Source organism: Ailuropoda melanoleuca, chromosome 18 (genome assembly GCF_002007445.2).
Source record: "Ailuropoda melanoleuca isolate Jingjing chromosome 18, ASM200744v2, whole genome shotgun sequence".
NCBI classification, from domain to species: Eukaryota; Metazoa; Chordata; class Mammalia; order Carnivora; family Ursidae; genus Ailuropoda; species Ailuropoda melanoleuca.
In genome coordinates this window covers 25,980,744-25,997,668 of record NC_048235.1, presented here as the reverse complement: position 1 = coordinate 25,997,668, position 16,925 = coordinate 25,980,744, and the positions used below count along the sequence as shown (strand labels likewise).

At 35.5% G+C, this 16,925-nt stretch overlaps 1 protein-coding gene across 7 annotated transcripts in view; it reads right to left on the bottom strand.

The window, feature by feature from the left end:
* WRN (WRN RecQ like helicase) overlaps positions 1-16,925 on the bottom strand; it is a 144,061-nt gene that overhangs the window by 12,681 nt on the left and 114,455 nt on the right. For all 7 annotated transcript variants that reach the window (XM_034647520.1, XM_034647519.1, XM_034647518.1 and 4 more), the window contains 5 exons: positions 14,412-14,487; positions 14,060-14,172; positions 11,844-11,958; positions 6,556-6,687; positions 4,039-4,201 (listed from right to left, as the gene is read on the bottom strand). In XM_034647520.1, the coding sequence (XP_034503411.1) occupies positions 4,039-4,201; positions 6,556-6,687; positions 11,844-11,958; positions 14,060-14,172; positions 14,412-14,487 (599 nt within the window). The remainder of the gene's footprint in view (positions 1-4,038; positions 4,202-6,555; positions 6,688-11,843; positions 11,959-14,059; positions 14,173-14,411; positions 14,488-16,925) is intronic.

Here is a 16,925-nt window from a genome sequence, read left to right as displayed (position 1 = left end):
GGAAAAACAAGAATTCAAAAGTAAAATTTCACATCAGTAAATGTTATCTTACACACTATAAACGTACAATCAAAAGAAAATTTAGAGCTCATAGTTCCCATAATCTTAACTTTCTCAATTTTTGCTTTGTAAGTAAACTACAATAATATATTTTCTCACTTTGTATGTATAACCTACATACAGTGTGGTGACAGAAAGATGAATTGTTTAATAAGTATATTTAAAAGTGTTCGCCCTTCTTTAGAATTTCAATTTAGTATTTATCTCTAAATGAAAATTTATTTGCTATATTCAGTATATAATGGTAAAGATAAATGTTTTAAATAATGTTTTAGTCACTAAGGATTATAGATGTTTCTCTTATCTCTCTGATATTTGTTGAATCAGGCTGTGCAATTTTATATTCACATTTATATATTGTTTGACTTTAATACTTCTTAATTTAAAAAGTTGTCTAACATCAGAAATTAAAATTGCTAAACTCAGAATTTAAAGGAGACTAGATAGAGAATATTTAAAGGCATTATACATATAAATATGTTAAACTGAATATAATTAAGTATATTTATTTTGCCTACCATTTAGCAGTTTATAAACCCAAATCCTATATCAGGATTAGAAACTGCATATTTCAAGGTGCCCGACCAACTCCTGATTTCGGCTCAGGTCATGATCTCAGGGTCCTGGGATCGAGCCCCACCTTGGGCAAGCCCCACCTTGGGCTCCCCGGCAGCTTGGAGTCTGCTTGGAATTCTCTCTCTCCCTCTGCTCCCCACCCCTCTGCTCCGCTCGCTTGCGCGCTTTCTCTCACTCTCACTCTCTTTCACTCTCTAAATAAATAAAACCTTCCACCTTGGGCAAGTCCCACCTTGGGCTCCCCGGCAGCTTGGAGTCTGCTTGGAATTCTCTCTCTCCCTCTGCTCCCTGCCACTCTGCTCCGCTCGCTTGTGCGCTTTCTCTCACTCTCGCTCTCTTTCACTCTCTAAATAAATGAAAGCTTAAACTAAAAAAGAACTTGCATATTTCTTTCTTTAAATAGTTTGCAGTACACTTTAACATGGTATAGTAAAAAAGAAAAACTTGCTCAGTCATTAATCTTGATGTGATATTAAAACAATCTGCAAGTCTCTAGGCCTCAAATTCCTCTCTGAAACAGGGCAGGATTGGGAAAGTGAAAATTTAATGATTTCCAATTTCCTTTCCAAATCTAAAATCCTGTAACTTTACAACTATATGATTTGGAAAGAGACTTAGCAATACCTGGATTCTTCACCATAGCCAAATAAAATAGATGTGGTCAATAATTGGGTAAATAATAGAATCTTAAATCTTCCTCTACCATTTTCTCCTGCCAATAATGAACTGAAATCAGAACATCTATTTTATGTCACTCAAGAATATTTGCCCAAGAATTCTTCAGCACTTGAAAAAAAAAAAGACAATTATAACCAGACCGAATTATTAAAGTTCTAAGGTTCTATAAAGTTGTTTTGAAATCTCCCTTCTTGTATACTTTTTTATTAACTTCTTATTTTCTTCATTAGCTGCTAAAAAAAATAGAGTATAAAAGTAATCGTATTTAAAGGGTATTTTTAAGAAGCCATAAGATCTTACCATCTACTTCTTCATTCATCATCATTATAATCACCATCACTGCCATCACTGCCATCTATGAAACACTTACAAGTACAAGAGCGTTCTGTGCAGTATCTAATTATTTCTCACAGTTCTGTAAGAAGAGGCAATATTATCCTGCCCTGTTTTAGAGATGAGGAAACTGAGGCTTGTGGAGATTGGGTAATTTGCCCAAGGTCACTTAGCTTTGAAGTGGTACAGCCTATATTGAAATAAATCAGCTGTTATCAGAGCCTTTGCTCTTACCGACCAGGCTACCACATCCGTCAGTCTTCAGGATTTAAGGAAGACAGCCAATAATAGTCAATAGGGGTTAAAAAAAAAAAAAAAGGAAAAAAGCTGCACAATCTCAGGGAATACTGCCTACTATCCAACAGCTCATCAAAAGACATACCTTTCTTTAAGTGCTGAGAGATTATACATACATAAAGGAAAAAAATAATACCAGAAGTATTAAAATCAAGATGGCATCTGAGTCTGACTTTCTCTAAAATACTATTTTACTTTGCACTGAAGAAAGAGAGATTTTATATCATCACAATTCTAACCCTACAGAATAATTACTGTTTTCCTTTCTCTGCCTTAATTTCTAGTTAGGTGGCTGCTGGAGTAACAAAGACTGGAATGGGACCAGGACAGCTTAGCTTAGCTTTCTCATAAGAGGACTCACAGCTAAGTTACCTTGGATGTTTCATCACAGTCCAGGGTGTGGCCCTAAGGTTTTCAGATTTAGAAACCTAATTTAACTTTAACAGAGCCACATTAACCATGTTCACAGATTGTCAATTCACTGATTTACAATTATCTCATAGATAAGTATCCAGATTAGCATGACTAGTGCACACTTTTGCTATAGACAGATCTACATGAGAAATCAAATTATAACCAGAAGGCGAGGATGTAATATAGAAGCAGAATTAGTTGTTATTGTCCTCAAATAAGTTCTTGGCATAACTTACCAACAGGCACTTAGTGTATACATGAAGTCTCATTGGCCAGGATTTTTCTTTTAAATAATTAGCAGTACAACTTTAATATTGTATAATAAAAAGAAAAAATTTTAGGTGTACCTGGCTGGCTGAGTTAGGAGAGCATGGGACTCTTGAGTTGTGAGTTTGAGCCCCACAGAGAGATAAGGCAGAGAGATTACTTTGGGGAAAAAAAAAAGAAAGAAAGAAATTTGAATAAATAAGTAAACAATGACCAATGGAACTGATGAAGGTGTTCTTTCTTTAGACCTCAATCAAGTCTTCCTGAAGCCTAGAATTAATGCTGTTTTTTTTAATAGATGTTTTTTAAAGATTCTCTTTATTTATTTAGAGAGAAAGCACAAGCAGGGGGAGGGGCAAAAGGAAAGGGAGACAGAGACTCTCAAGCAGACTCTGTGCTGAGCGAGGAGCCCAACTCGTTGCTCAAGCTCATGACCCTGAGCTCATGACCTGAGCCGAAATCAAGAGGTGGTCAATTAAGAGATGACCCAGCTCCCTGGGGAGCCACCCAGGCACCCAATGCTATCTTTTACGGTGACTTTAATATTTTTGTTCTGACCAATTTAGTACAGTATTGATTGTACTTTCAGAGGGTGATCTTATTTCCCTTATTTCTAAATTTCAGGGGGAACTGCCTAGTTGTTCCCCAGTGGGAAAGAATTTGAGTTAATAAAAATTGAAGTATTTTAATTGCAGTTCTGGAGATAAGGCTTTTTGTATGTCTACTGCTCTGTCCTAGGAGTCTGACAATTTACTGAGTTGTAACACATCTAGTTTGTACATTTATGGGGAAAAACCCTCTGAGGTACCTCATCCTTAATTCTGTAAACAATAGATAATCTACAACTTTCTGCAGGGCAGGCAAAGGGGCTCAACCTCCATGAGCACAGCTGAGGTTCTAGAGCAAAGTGACAACAGGAAGCCCTTCTACAAGGGGGCCAAGAGACCGAGGACCATCCCTTCAGCATCACAGTGACTGAGACCACTGACTGTACTGGTTAGAAAGACTATTTAAGTGAGGCCAATGACAAGGAATCTGTAGTATTTAGGGGAAAATGAAAAGTCAGTAAGCTATGGGAAATGAATAAAGGAAAAAAATGTGTTTTTTTTTAAGAGGTGAGGTAGAATTAGAGAAGGATGAAAGCCCATTGTTTGGGCATGGGAGTGGAATTCATAATCCAAAGCTGAAAAGGAAAACAGGAATTTCTCAGACTCAGACTTTCCTCTGAGTGATAGCGGGAAGAAAGATTGTTTTTCAAAAACACTATAAAAAACATTACAAAAGTAAAGTTTCCATCATAGCACAAGGGGTTAATGCTGGTAAAATGAAAAATACTCATGGATTGCTTGTTTACTTCCTCTGGGTTCAGTGACTCAAGTCATTAAGGCTACAGACTAGGGTCAGAGCAATCACCTGAGTTGATGGGAGGGTTTCGGATAACATCAGCAATAATCTTCTGAACCTCTGGAGTCAGGCCTGCTCGTTCCATATCAAGGGGGCAGCCAGCTTTCACCGCTTGGGTTAAGTGCATCCCAACTGCTGTGAGGGGCATAATCCTGTCTTCAGCTATACTTATCTAGAAAAACAGGAACAAAGCCACCAGTGAGGTCTTAAAAGTTTGCACTGTACCATATGTAAATAAAATGTCCAAAACCATAGTCAATGTTCACTGAAAAATAAACACGCACTAAGCCTTCACTTAAAATTTTTATTTTCACTATTTCTTTAAAACTATCCACATTACAGATCTGCACAGTTTCTACCTTTCATACTTATTACAGTGAATAAAACAAAATCATCCAGCTTTAGTTAAGAACTCAATCCTCATCCCTCTGTAATTATTCACTTTAAAAACCTATTAGTGGCAGAGAGTAATCATTGTGTGTAAGTCTAATAACGGCCATAGCCTTTTGAAAATACAGCAAATTGTAATCCAATATTCTATATAATTGAACTAACACATGGTACTTTAGTTATGTGAATTTCCAAGAAGACAAATCCTAAAACGCTTAGTGATAATGTAAGGCTCCAGATGCATTCTATAAAAGGTTCTTGAGAAAACTTTAACAGGGTGTTTTATACTGGCTCTATTCATAAAATAATAACCACAATTTAGCAAGGGCTGTCATCTCTTGCCTAGCATTAAACTTAATATGAATTGTTTTAAATTTAGGACAATGTTACATATTTATGTAGCTTTTTAAACAAATGTAGCTCCAAATCCATTTAAGATGTATATTAGATAAAACATTCTTTTAAACACTCAGGAAGTTTACTCAGCTTTAAATTATTTCATGATATTCTAATATATCTTGGAAGTCTGAATTTGGACGGTATTTATGTGACTGTTGATAACTTTCACAGAACAGAGCACTTAAAAGCAACATTTTCAGCCTTCAAAGGTGGGTTTTAAGTTACTTTCATTAAATGTCTATCCTTTTCTACTCTACAGTATGCACCATGTGTGCACATAATATCAGGGTTATTTGATACCAGGCATCAAATTACCTAGAACTAATTGTATTATTGCTCCTGATTAATTAGTCCTTAGGCATGTTTAATTTTGTGGTTAACTGGCACAGACCCTCGTAGACCCTTGGGAGGAACAGATAATTATATCATGATATTACATAATAATATACTGAAAAATAATACCAAAAGATATCAATGGAAACATACCACTCCACATTTTTAACCATGAATACATAATACAATATATGAAACCACATATCATGTCTGAGTATTAGAATGTATTTTATTCAGAAAATTTGGAGGCTATACTAAATTTTCTTAGAACTATATTCAGTTATAGCATATATATGGTCAAATTACATACTTATAAGCATATTCAACACATACATGTAAGTTACTATTTAAGAAACTGAACTTAAAATTTCTATTTATCATATAATTCACTTCAAAATAGTACAATGGAATTTTTCAGTTTCTTCTGTAATGGCTTTTATACTTTTAATTTCAGAAATCTGTTTAATTAGAACATCTATTAAGTGATGAGGACAAGCTATAAATTCTTTCTTATTTATACTGGATTTTGACCAGAATAAGAAGTATAATATAGCCTAGTGAATAGAGACACAGAGAACAGGAAAAGCAGGCACTGGACCATATAGTCTTCTCCAAATCAATTTAATGACAGAGAGGATAGGAATTCAAATTAGTTAAACCTAGCTGGACGGCTAATTCTGTCCCTATTCCACTAAGATATACTCTTCATTTTGTATATTAAAAACCTCAACAGTCTTAAGGATTGAGTCCAGAACAGTGAAGAAATATTAAGTGTGGCCATTTTCCACAGTAATTAAGATTTTTTTCAAAGACCATCAGGCATGGTTTAAAAAATAGAATAATAGTAGAGGATCCAGAGTGAAAAGCAAACTGTTTTTTAAAAACTTATTTCCAGCTTCTTGGACATCCTTCCAGAGACAGTCTATAAATTTTTTGTATATATACACAAAAATATGTTAATAAGCATACATATATACACACATATTTATGTTTTTCATACTGCTCTCCGTCTTCCCTTTCTTTAATGTATCTTGGAGATTATTTCTTATCAGTACATATGCTACTAGTTTTTAAACTATTAATCTCGTTAAAAAAAATAGAGTCTTAAAATATGGCTGCTCTAATATCCCTAAGCTGTAAATATGTTGACAGTACCGCTGATACAACCTCTACAAAACAACCATGGTCAAAATACACTTGCTCTTTTTAATCAATTGACAAAGGTAGGCTTGGCAGAACAAGAAAATTCTAGTCCAAGATTAAATATAAAATGAAACAATATAAGATACTGCAAGATTAGAAGAAATTTATCCCAAGTCACAACTTTACCATTTGAAAAAGCTGATAAAACACATGTTTAGATAAATCTGAAAATCCCCTGTAACTTGAAAGTAAAACACTTACCAAAGACATCTTCTTTTCTTGGAATAAATAATATGTGATGGCCACAGGTTGTGAAAGGGAGCATGCTTCATTTTTCACCACCATACTGTTCCTTTGCTCTTCCTGAGGTTTTGTCCTTGAAAAGAGGTCTGTCTACAAAATTTTAAATGTAATACAAATGATCAATAATAATATCAATATAATGATAGAGTATCAATATGATCGTTAGGCATGAGGGGGAAAAAACACAAAATAAAACTTCTAAGAAACAGTCAAAAATTCCCTTTTTATGAAGAGCTGAGAAAGGTTCTGTTTTTGTTTTGTTTTCTTTTTGCTTTTCTTTTTGTTTTTTTTACAGAGTGAACTAGAAAGGTAAAATAAGGCTGGAGGGAATGAGTTTTCAAGTAAAATATTTGTAATAGCAAACATGGTTATAAAACTAGAATTTCTAGGGGCGCCTGGGTGGCACAGCGGTTAAGCGTCTGCCTTCGGCTCAGGGCGTGATCCCGGCGTTGTGGGATCGAGCCCCACATCAGGCTCCTCTGCTATGAGCCTGCTTCTTCCTCTCCCACTCCCCCTGCTTGTGTTCCCTCTCTCGCTGGCTGTCTCTATCTCTGTCAAATAAATAAATAAAATCTTTAAAAAAAAAAACAAACTAGAATTTCTAGTCTCCCCTTTAGCCAATAAAGAGGGAATAAAAAATGAACTATAATGTTGACCACTCTGACTCTAAATTAGTCCCTTAATCTCTGGAAGTGAATATTGTATGAATGAATAAACCAAATTAATATTCAAATTTAGATACCATAGTCACAAATTCTGCTAACATTTCATAAGTAAATATATCATCATTATATACATATAGTTTGAGAAGATACATACAAACTGTGGCTCTAAACTTGAAGCATTATGTAAACTCTTAAATATGGTTCCTTAGGAGACGTTTAAAAGAGAAAAAACGAAGAAAGGATTGAAAAATGAGATTAATGAAGAAATACTGGAATTTTTTAAAAGCCTAAAATAAAGGTAAAGACCAAGTGGGAGTTATGACAGAATTATATGATGTATGATTCACACGGATGTATGAATAGTTTCCCCATGCCAACTTTACCTTTCCAAACATAAGCATCAATACTAAATTAAAAGAATTAATCCAACAGAACTTGGCTTATAGTAACTCATGGCAATCTATTTCTACCCTAAATAAATAAGTGAGTCTATAGATTAGTTCAGACACCTGGGACAACACAGTTTGGTGAACAGAGAAGCCAGACAATATCACAAGACCTAAAGTCATTGTTTCTAGGCACCTCTAGATTTTCAAGGAAGAATATTTTTTATTAAATAAAGTGTTTCTGAGACCTTAACACTGTCAAATCTGGCCCTAAATTCCTAGGGAATGCTTAATATCAGACTCCATTAGCCTGATTCCTCAGTCTGTCAGTGTAGGCTATAGCTGGAGGCAACAATAGGACACCCCTGATTCCAAGGTCTTAGAAATGTGACCACTGTGATTTATACTGGCAAATCCATGAAGATTTTATTATTTATGGGACAAAATCATGATACCATCTGTGAACGTGAGACTAAAGGGTTTAGGGACATCCAAAACACTAAGCAAAGTACTATGAGGGCAGTAATCTCAAGAAGGAAGGGCTAGACTGTAATTCTAATAATTAAGCAAAAGTCTAATCAAATCATGCTCTATGTAAATAAAAGACTATATGAACAGAGAGTGATCAATTATGGAAACATAAATAGGAAAGGCAGAAGGACCAAAGTAGGCAATATCTATCCAAGCACCGTTCAGATGAGAAGACGTCTTGGCTAACTAGATTTGAATGGTTTCCCTGACAAGTAATGTAGGACAATGCTAACCTGCCGTGATGCTGAGACTACTTCTGACATTATCAGAATTCCCCTTGTGATATTCCAGGCTTGCTAAGCAACTATCACATAAGCCAGCTTCCCATATACCTTCTTCTTCAATAGGAGAGGAAAACACACTGGTTGGATCAGGTGAAACTTCCCAGTTACATTTCTCACTATAAATCAATGAATTTGCATTCCGGTGTAACCATTCATATTTACATATGCACACATGTATACATAAAACCAAGCTCAGAGAGAAGGATAATGCAAATCTACTCCCCAAAACAAAACTAACTATTCTGTGACAAGACATATCAGAATTTAATAAGACTACAAGGATGAGGACTGAATCCATGCCCTAGACCATGGCAAATGCCAAAGTGTGAGTAGCCAGCTAGGCTTCCCCAGAAAATACATGCTCTGTTTTGATGCATATTTTCTAAAAACTACAATACACAGCTATTCTAAGCTTTTAAACAGAAACAGTGTGGCACCCAGGCAGCCCTTAAGCAAATATCTTGAAAGCTTAATGAAAGTGGTGAATAACAAAACTGGGTTAATAAACATTCAAGTTTATTAATTAATTTATTTACTTAATATGTTGTTTCAATTTACAAAATAGTCCAGGCACAATTCCTAAGCACAGAAATTAGCAGTCATTTTCTGTAACCAGAAAGTTCAAAAAGGTTTCAAACCTATCCTTTGAAGCATTTATCTTTTGCCCTATTTCAGTTTCTTCTCCTGAAGAGAGACTGGGAGGGATACGTCTTTCATTATTAAATAATACCACTAATTCATGAAATAAGATCCTACAGTGAAGTGTCCAAAGAGAAAAAAACGTATTCAATTACTAGTGGTAACTATGATACTCTTTATCAAACTGTTAAGAAATTGACATCTCATTTTCAAAATTTCCAATATGAAACATGAGTAGTTTTCACATAATGACTTATATAAGAGTATGAAAAAGAAATGTAAAGTTGCCAAAGATATATCACAAGAGGGAAATATTACATATAAAAAGCAGAATGGGGGATCCAAATGTGCCTGTCCAAAGCTCACAGGAGATCCTTAGAAGTGAAAACCACCTCTCAATACTGCCTTCCATATTTTTAACCTTCCAACTTTTTATATACACCCCATATCTTTTATCTTTCTTTTTTTTAAGATTTATTTATTTATTTATTTATTTATTTATTTATTTATTTGAGAGAGAGAGCATGTGTGAGCAGGGAAAGGGGCAAAGGGAGATGGGGAGAGAGAGAGAGAGAAAGAATCCCAAGCAGACTCCCTGCTGAGTGCACAGACCAACACAGGGCTCAATCCCAGGGCCCCAAGATCATGACCTGAGTCAAAATAAAGAGTTGGATGTTTAACCAACTGAGCCAACCAGGCATCCCTATCTTTTGTCTTTCTATTTCATCTACTATTTCCTTAATATGGGGAAGGAAAGTATCTTTTCCATTGCGTAGGTGAGGAAACGGAAACCCAAAGAAGTTAAAGAACACATTCGGAGTCAGACTCCCTGCTCGTTCTCTCTCTCTCAAATAAAAACAATCTTTTTTTTTTTTTTCCTTTTTAAAGGTGGGGTGCCTGGGTGGCTCAGTTGGTTAAGCATCTGCCTTCAGCTCAGGTCATGATCACAGGGTCCTGGGATTGAGCCCCACAAAGAGCTCCCTGCTGAGCAGGGAGTCTGCTTCTCTCTCTCCCTCTGCCCCTCCCCCCAGCCTCTCCCAAATATATAAAATCTTAAATTAAAAAAAAAAAAAAAAAGAACACATTTGGCTGCCCAGGTAGACTATGGTGGAATTCAATTCCTGATTGCCTGATTCTGACTTTCTACCATCTCACAACGCCTCACTTTCTATGTTGGAGCACACAAAGTAATAGAGTCTGCACGTGGAGTTTAAAGAAAGAAACCCAAAGGATCCTTGTGGAAATGGCCATTTATGGTGGAGCAAGAAGTAATAAAAGGATAGGAAGAAAACGCTATTAAGACTGAAGAGAAGAACATATATTCTACTTAATATCAACAGACAGCATGACTAGAAGGAGAGGGTAATTAGGGAATAAAATAATACAAAAAAGAAAGTGGCTGGGCTCTGTGCCAACTGATAGGAAGGATAACTTTGCAGCTTTAATTTCTATCTCCATTTGAAAGTAAAATAATTTATCTAAATTTACCTAAATTTATCTAATTTACCTAAAACACAGCACTTTTTCAAATTTAAAGGTAAAATCACTCAACAGAATAGAAAGATGTGAGCAGCCTGGACAAATACTTAAGTATCATCTTAAAAATTAGGTAACTAACATATTTTGTAAGATTTACTACAGGAACAATCTGAATCGATTTTCTAAGTGTCCAGTGTGGAAATGAAAATATAGTTGACCCTTGAACAACATAGTTTGAACTGGCCAGATGCACTTATATGCAGATTTTTTTTCAATAAATATAGTACAGTGCTATAAATGTATTTTCTCTTCCTTATGATTTTGTTTTGTTTCAAGTTTTCATTTAAATTCTAATTAGTTAACATATGGTGTAATATTGGTTTCAGGAGTAGAATTTAGTGATTCATCACATACATCCAACACCCAGTGCTCATCACAAAGGTGCCCTCCTTAACACCCATCACCCATTTAAAGCCCACCTACCTCCCCTTCATCAACCCCTTATGATTTTTTTTTTAAAAAAGATTTATTTATTTGAAAGAGAGACAGAGAGTATGCACGAGCGGGGGAGAGGGGCAGAGGGAGAGGGAGAGAGAGATTCTCAAGCAGGTTCCTAGCTGAGCACGGAGCCCACGGCAGGGCTTGATCTCATGACCCTGATATCATGACTGGAGCTGAAATTAATTGTCAGACACTCCAGGTGAGCCACCCAGGTGCCCCTCCCTTATGATTTTCTTAATAACATTTTATTTTCACTAGCTCACTTTATTATAAGAATATACTATATAGAGGGCACTTGGGTGGCTCAGTCAGTTAAGCATCTGCCTTCAGCTTAGGTCATGATCTCAGGGTCCTGGGATTGAGCCCTGAGTCAGGCTCCCTGCTCAGTGGGCAGCCCGCTTCTCCCTCTCTCTCTGCCCTTCCCCCCACCCCCACTTGTGCTATCGGTCTCAAATAAGTAAATAAAATCTTTTAAAAAAAAGAATACAGTAAATAAAACATATAACATACAAAATATGTGTTAATCAACTGTATGTATTCTCAGTAAGGCTTCCAGTCAACAGCGGGCTATTAGTAGTTAAGTTTTGGGGGATTCAAAAGTTACACATGGATTTTTGGCAGTGTGGGGGTTGGTGCCCCTAACCTCCCACATTGTTCAAGGGTCAACTGTAAAGGGAGAAAATGTTGCTTTTGAAAGGTGTTTTTGAAATCATCAAAAAATATGTATTCTCTCACAGTTCCTGCAAACCACAGTATTTTACCTGAACGCTATTTATTTGACAGAAATGTTTGATGACTTCCAACAGAGGGGTCAACATGTTAGCTTTGCCTTCAGACACACCATCGATCCTTTTCACATTTTCAAATGTAGTAGGTCTGTCATTTAAAAAAATTAAAAAGTCAAGAAACCACTAAAACATTATCACTCCAGCAATACAGCTGATGTTTAGCTTTATATTAACACCCAATATACATATATTTTTCTAACAACCAGAAACAATGTGTCATACGAGTAATGCGTTTTACGATGTCTCTCTTTGTTTTCCACCATTTAAAGATTTATTTTTTTAGCAATTTATGAATAAAAATACCACCACCATTATCACCACAAAAACACAGTACTAACTGGTAAACAGGCTGTTAACATGAAGAAACAGGCTAATGTTCTACTCTATTATTGACCTTATTGCTATTATTATTTTTACAGATATAAAAAAGCTATGAGGCTCTGAGGACAACCAACAGGCTAAGAAACTCAAAAGAAAATGTCATTCATTATTCACAAAGTATTTACCTGTAACAATAAACTTGCTAACTACTTTAGGCTTTTAACTCGGTATTACTTATTGCGTCCAGTATCCAAGAGACTGTATGTCTACTTGCTAAAAATCTGCCAATCTAATTATTACTCCTTTTCCTTTAGATGTCTTCACTAAATACTGAAGTGTGGTTTTTGAATATTTACTTTTAATAAAATAATTATTTTAAATATAAGCACTATATTATTAAAATTTCTACACTAAATTAACAGCTTTTAGATGAAATATAATGACAAATAATTTTTAAAAGAAAGTATAAAAGATGAATACAACTATCAAACAAGTGTTCTTTTTTTTTTAAAGACAATTTTTTTTGAAAGATTTTTTAAATTTATTTATTTATTTATTTGTCAGAATGAGAGAGAGAGAGAGAGAGCACAACCAGGGGAACAGCAGGCAGAGGAAGAAACAGGCTCCCCGCTGAGCAAGGAGCCCGACGTCGGATTCGTGGGATCATGACCTGAGCTGAAGGCAGACGCTTAACCCACTGAGCCACCCAGGTGTCCCACAAACAACTATTCTTGGGAAGTAATTTCTTCTAAATATTTACTGACCACCTCGTGTTTATTAGGCATCATGCTAGGTGCTTTGGAAAACACAAAATGATTAGGGGAACAGTATCTTTATTCACAGAGTTTAAAATCTGGAAGATATAACAAATGTACACCAATAATAACAAAAAAGAACTAAAGCATTATCTGTGAAGTGTCACAGAAGCATCTTCTAAATTTACATTTTAAAGTCCTTTATGAATTCCAGAGAAAGGAATTACTTTGCTACTAAGAGCATGAAAGACTTCATTGAGAAAATAATTAATAAAGCCAGATCTTGAAGGATTTCCTAGCAGGAGTTTTGAGAAATCAAGAAAATTATAAGGCAGAAGCAGCACTGTAGATAAATACATGGAATTTGAAAGGAGGTCTTCAACAAATGGTCAGATAAACCATTCAAAATTCTGTGACACGGATGTAAAAGCATGTTGAAGTCCACAAATGGGGGGCCCTGAATTATAAGCTAAAGAAGTTAAGACAGTGGGGAACTAGTTAAGCAGAAGCATGACCTGAGAAAGACTGTTTGGCTTCACATATCAGATGAAACAGAGATGGAGAAATGAAGGAAAGACTAACTAGTCAAGAGGCTTTTGCAACAGTCCAGGGGCAATGGTCTGAACTAACAGGGTTCACAAAAAAAGAGAGAGGACAGCAAACACAGATACATAAGGAACACTGAAAAGAAAAAGTCTCAAAACTACTTAAGTAAGAGTAAGATGGGGGATCCCTGCTACAGGAGTGAAAATAACACCAGGATTTTTAAACATGTGTCATTGAGAACATGAAGGTATGAATTGACAAAAATAAGAAATTCAGAAAGAAGAGTTTTGGTAGTTGCACGAAATGCACGCATGGAGGGTTTGTGGATAATGAGTGAGATTTTATATATACCGAACGTGATGGCTGAAAACAGTTGGTTTTCATTGACGTAGAAATGTGGGTATGCAGCTCAGTGGAGAGATGGTGGGCCGTAGCATGGGAGACTGGGGCGTCACCTCACAGATAGGACGGCTGGACCCTAAGTCGTACTGTCACTGAACAATCTACATTACAAATCTATTATGTTAGAAGGCAGTAAGTTAGAACACATGCAGACAGACAGCTTACCTCATTTTGGCCATATCCAATAGTATCTTATTTGTTGCCAGAATGGCTGGAGGAATATCCATTTTATTGGCTTGTTTCTGCCTGGCTTCGACCAATTCGATGTACAACACAGTCTGAACAAAGAACAAAGAAACAACTCTATGTTTGTTTGGTTTTTTTTTTAATCTACTTAGGAAAATCCAGTCCTTTATTTTTAGAGCTTCAGCTATTACATTTTCCCTTAGGATGAAAAATTAACGGTATCTCAGGCTCACAGCTAAAGAACAATTTTTAAAATACTGGCAACAAAATTTTAAGCATGCATATAATCACAACTGTCCTTTCAAATACTGCCTTTTCACAAGAGCCATACCTGAGTCTCCTGCTCTTGAGCTGAAATAACAGGTTCTGAGGACTTGTAAGATCTTCCTGGTGAATGCACCATGATGCTGAAATATTTAAAAGAAAATAAATAGTAAAGGCTTTTCTTTCTCCATGTTCACTTTTTATTGTACCCCCAAAATGAGAATATTGTTCTAAGTCAATAGCAACATTTATTCTTCATCATACCAGTGAAATAATTGTGATTTATAGGACAGCCTAGATTTTAAACAATTGCAATCAAAGCATTCATTACAATGGTAAAGTTAAAACTGTAATCTGAATTCATCAAAATGTAGTATACTTAAAAACACCATTTGCCCCATCCTCGTCCTCAACCAAATTCTTCAAAATACTCCTTATCCATTCTGAAGATAACTGTTTTTGACCAAGAGAGATACAATCTATGATTCTTTATTGTGACATCACCAATTTTTGGTTGGTGAGGAACATTAGCATGGGATTAATCAAACTGTTCACAATTTTCTTCAAAATCAAACAAAAATAAGCCAAAGAGAATAATTTCTCTTTTGACTCCACAAAAGAAAGATAAAAAACATGCAATTAGCAAACAACATGGAAGATGCTAGGCAGCAAACTAGACAGAAAACCAATTTCCTCAATAAGCATTATTCACTGATAATTATAAAGACAAAAAGACATAAAAATGAAATTGTACAGAACAGCCTATATAAAACATGCCAATGATAAAGCCCTCCTTTGGTAAAGAAAGAGGGGAACATGTCTGATATTTAAGAAATGTTTATAAATTTCTCTACTGCAAGAATTCAAAATCTATAATGTAAAGTAAGATTTTCACAAATATCAAATCCTATCACTAAAATAAGTAGATTTAAACCTGAGAAAAGATAACTCCAGTTCAAAGAATTAGTAGTATCAGGTTACTCAAGATAATTATAAATTTGTTTTAAATAATATAGTTATATTAACCTTTATCTTTATTTATAAAAGTCTTTATGCTAATGTACTGCTTGCAAAATGGTATTTTAAATTATTTCACAAATAAATTTTATTATCACATATACTGGCAAAATATGGGCAATACAGACCTGAAGCAGAAATATACATGGAAAACATTTAATAATAAATGTTTTGCCTATGAATGCTATTAAAAGTACACAGAAAAAAAGTCCAAAATAACTATAATGAATATTATCAAAAAGTGGAGATGTTGGGGGCACCTGGGTGATGCAGTCAGTTAAGCGTCCAACTCTTGGTTTTGGCTCAGGTCGTGATCTCAGGGTTGTGGGATAGAGCCCTGCATCGGGCTCTGCACTGAGCACAGAGTCTGCTAGAGTTTCTCTTTCCCTCTCCCTCTCCCTCTGCCCCTCCCTGCCTCACATTCTCTAATACATAAATAAATCTTTTGGAAAAAAAATGGTGATATTCTACCCATGAAACAAGGAAAGACTGCTATGTTAAAGAAGAAACAGAACAAGAAATAGTTCTTAGAAATTAAAAATTCAATAACTAAAATTAAAATCTTATTAGATGGAAGGGAATATAAAGTCAAGGAATCCAAGAAAGTAAACAAACAAAAAGAAATTGAAAACAAGAGAAAAGAAAAATGAGTAATAAGAACACTAAAAACCAAGCCAAGAAAACAAAAAAGGCAATTACTAACATCAAGGAAAATTAAGGTAGTGGTGGCCATAGCCACACAGTTTGGCTTAGTAGTATACAATATTTGTGGCTTAGTAGTATACAATATTGTGGGTATACAATATATGTAAAAACAAATTGTTAATATGACCAAAACTTTAAATATAATTCTGTTTTGGTCAAGGGCGGGGACTGAAGTAATGGAAATGAGGGAAGGGCATATGGGAGATAAGCCCTAATCTACCATTATAGGTCAATAAAAAAACTTCTAAAGTTGATAGGTCCAAAAAGAGTAATCTAGCATGTCACTTAGAAATATGGAGGCAAGGGCACCTGGGTGGCTCAGTTTGTTAAGCATCCGACTCAATTTTGGCTCGGGTCATGATCTCAGGGTCGTGAGATGGAGCCCCAGGACAGGCTCTCTGCTCAGAGGAGTGTCTGCTTGAGATTCTCTCTCCCTCTGCCCCTCCCCTCTCCTTAAAAAAATGTAGGCAAATATCAGTGAGCCCAGCTGAAAGATTTGGGGATGACCACTTCTACAGAACAGAGTAAAGTGAGTTAGGGAAGGATGTGAACTGGCTTGCTTTGTTATATGCCATTAAGTACCAAGTGACTTTAAAAATCATGAACATGAATTATTTTAATGAAAATTCAAATGATCCTTAAAATAATAGTTATTGATGTGTAAGCATCGTTCTCACTCCTACACACTAAGCCCATATATTAAAATTCATTTCTGGGGCACTCCACAGGTATGTCAAACCCAGTACGTCTATCACTAAACTCCTCATCCCCTAAGTAACCAACCTCAAACCTGGGTTCTTTTTATGCTGCCAGTGAAGGGAATGACAACACTGTCACCTGCAATCAGACACAAACCTAA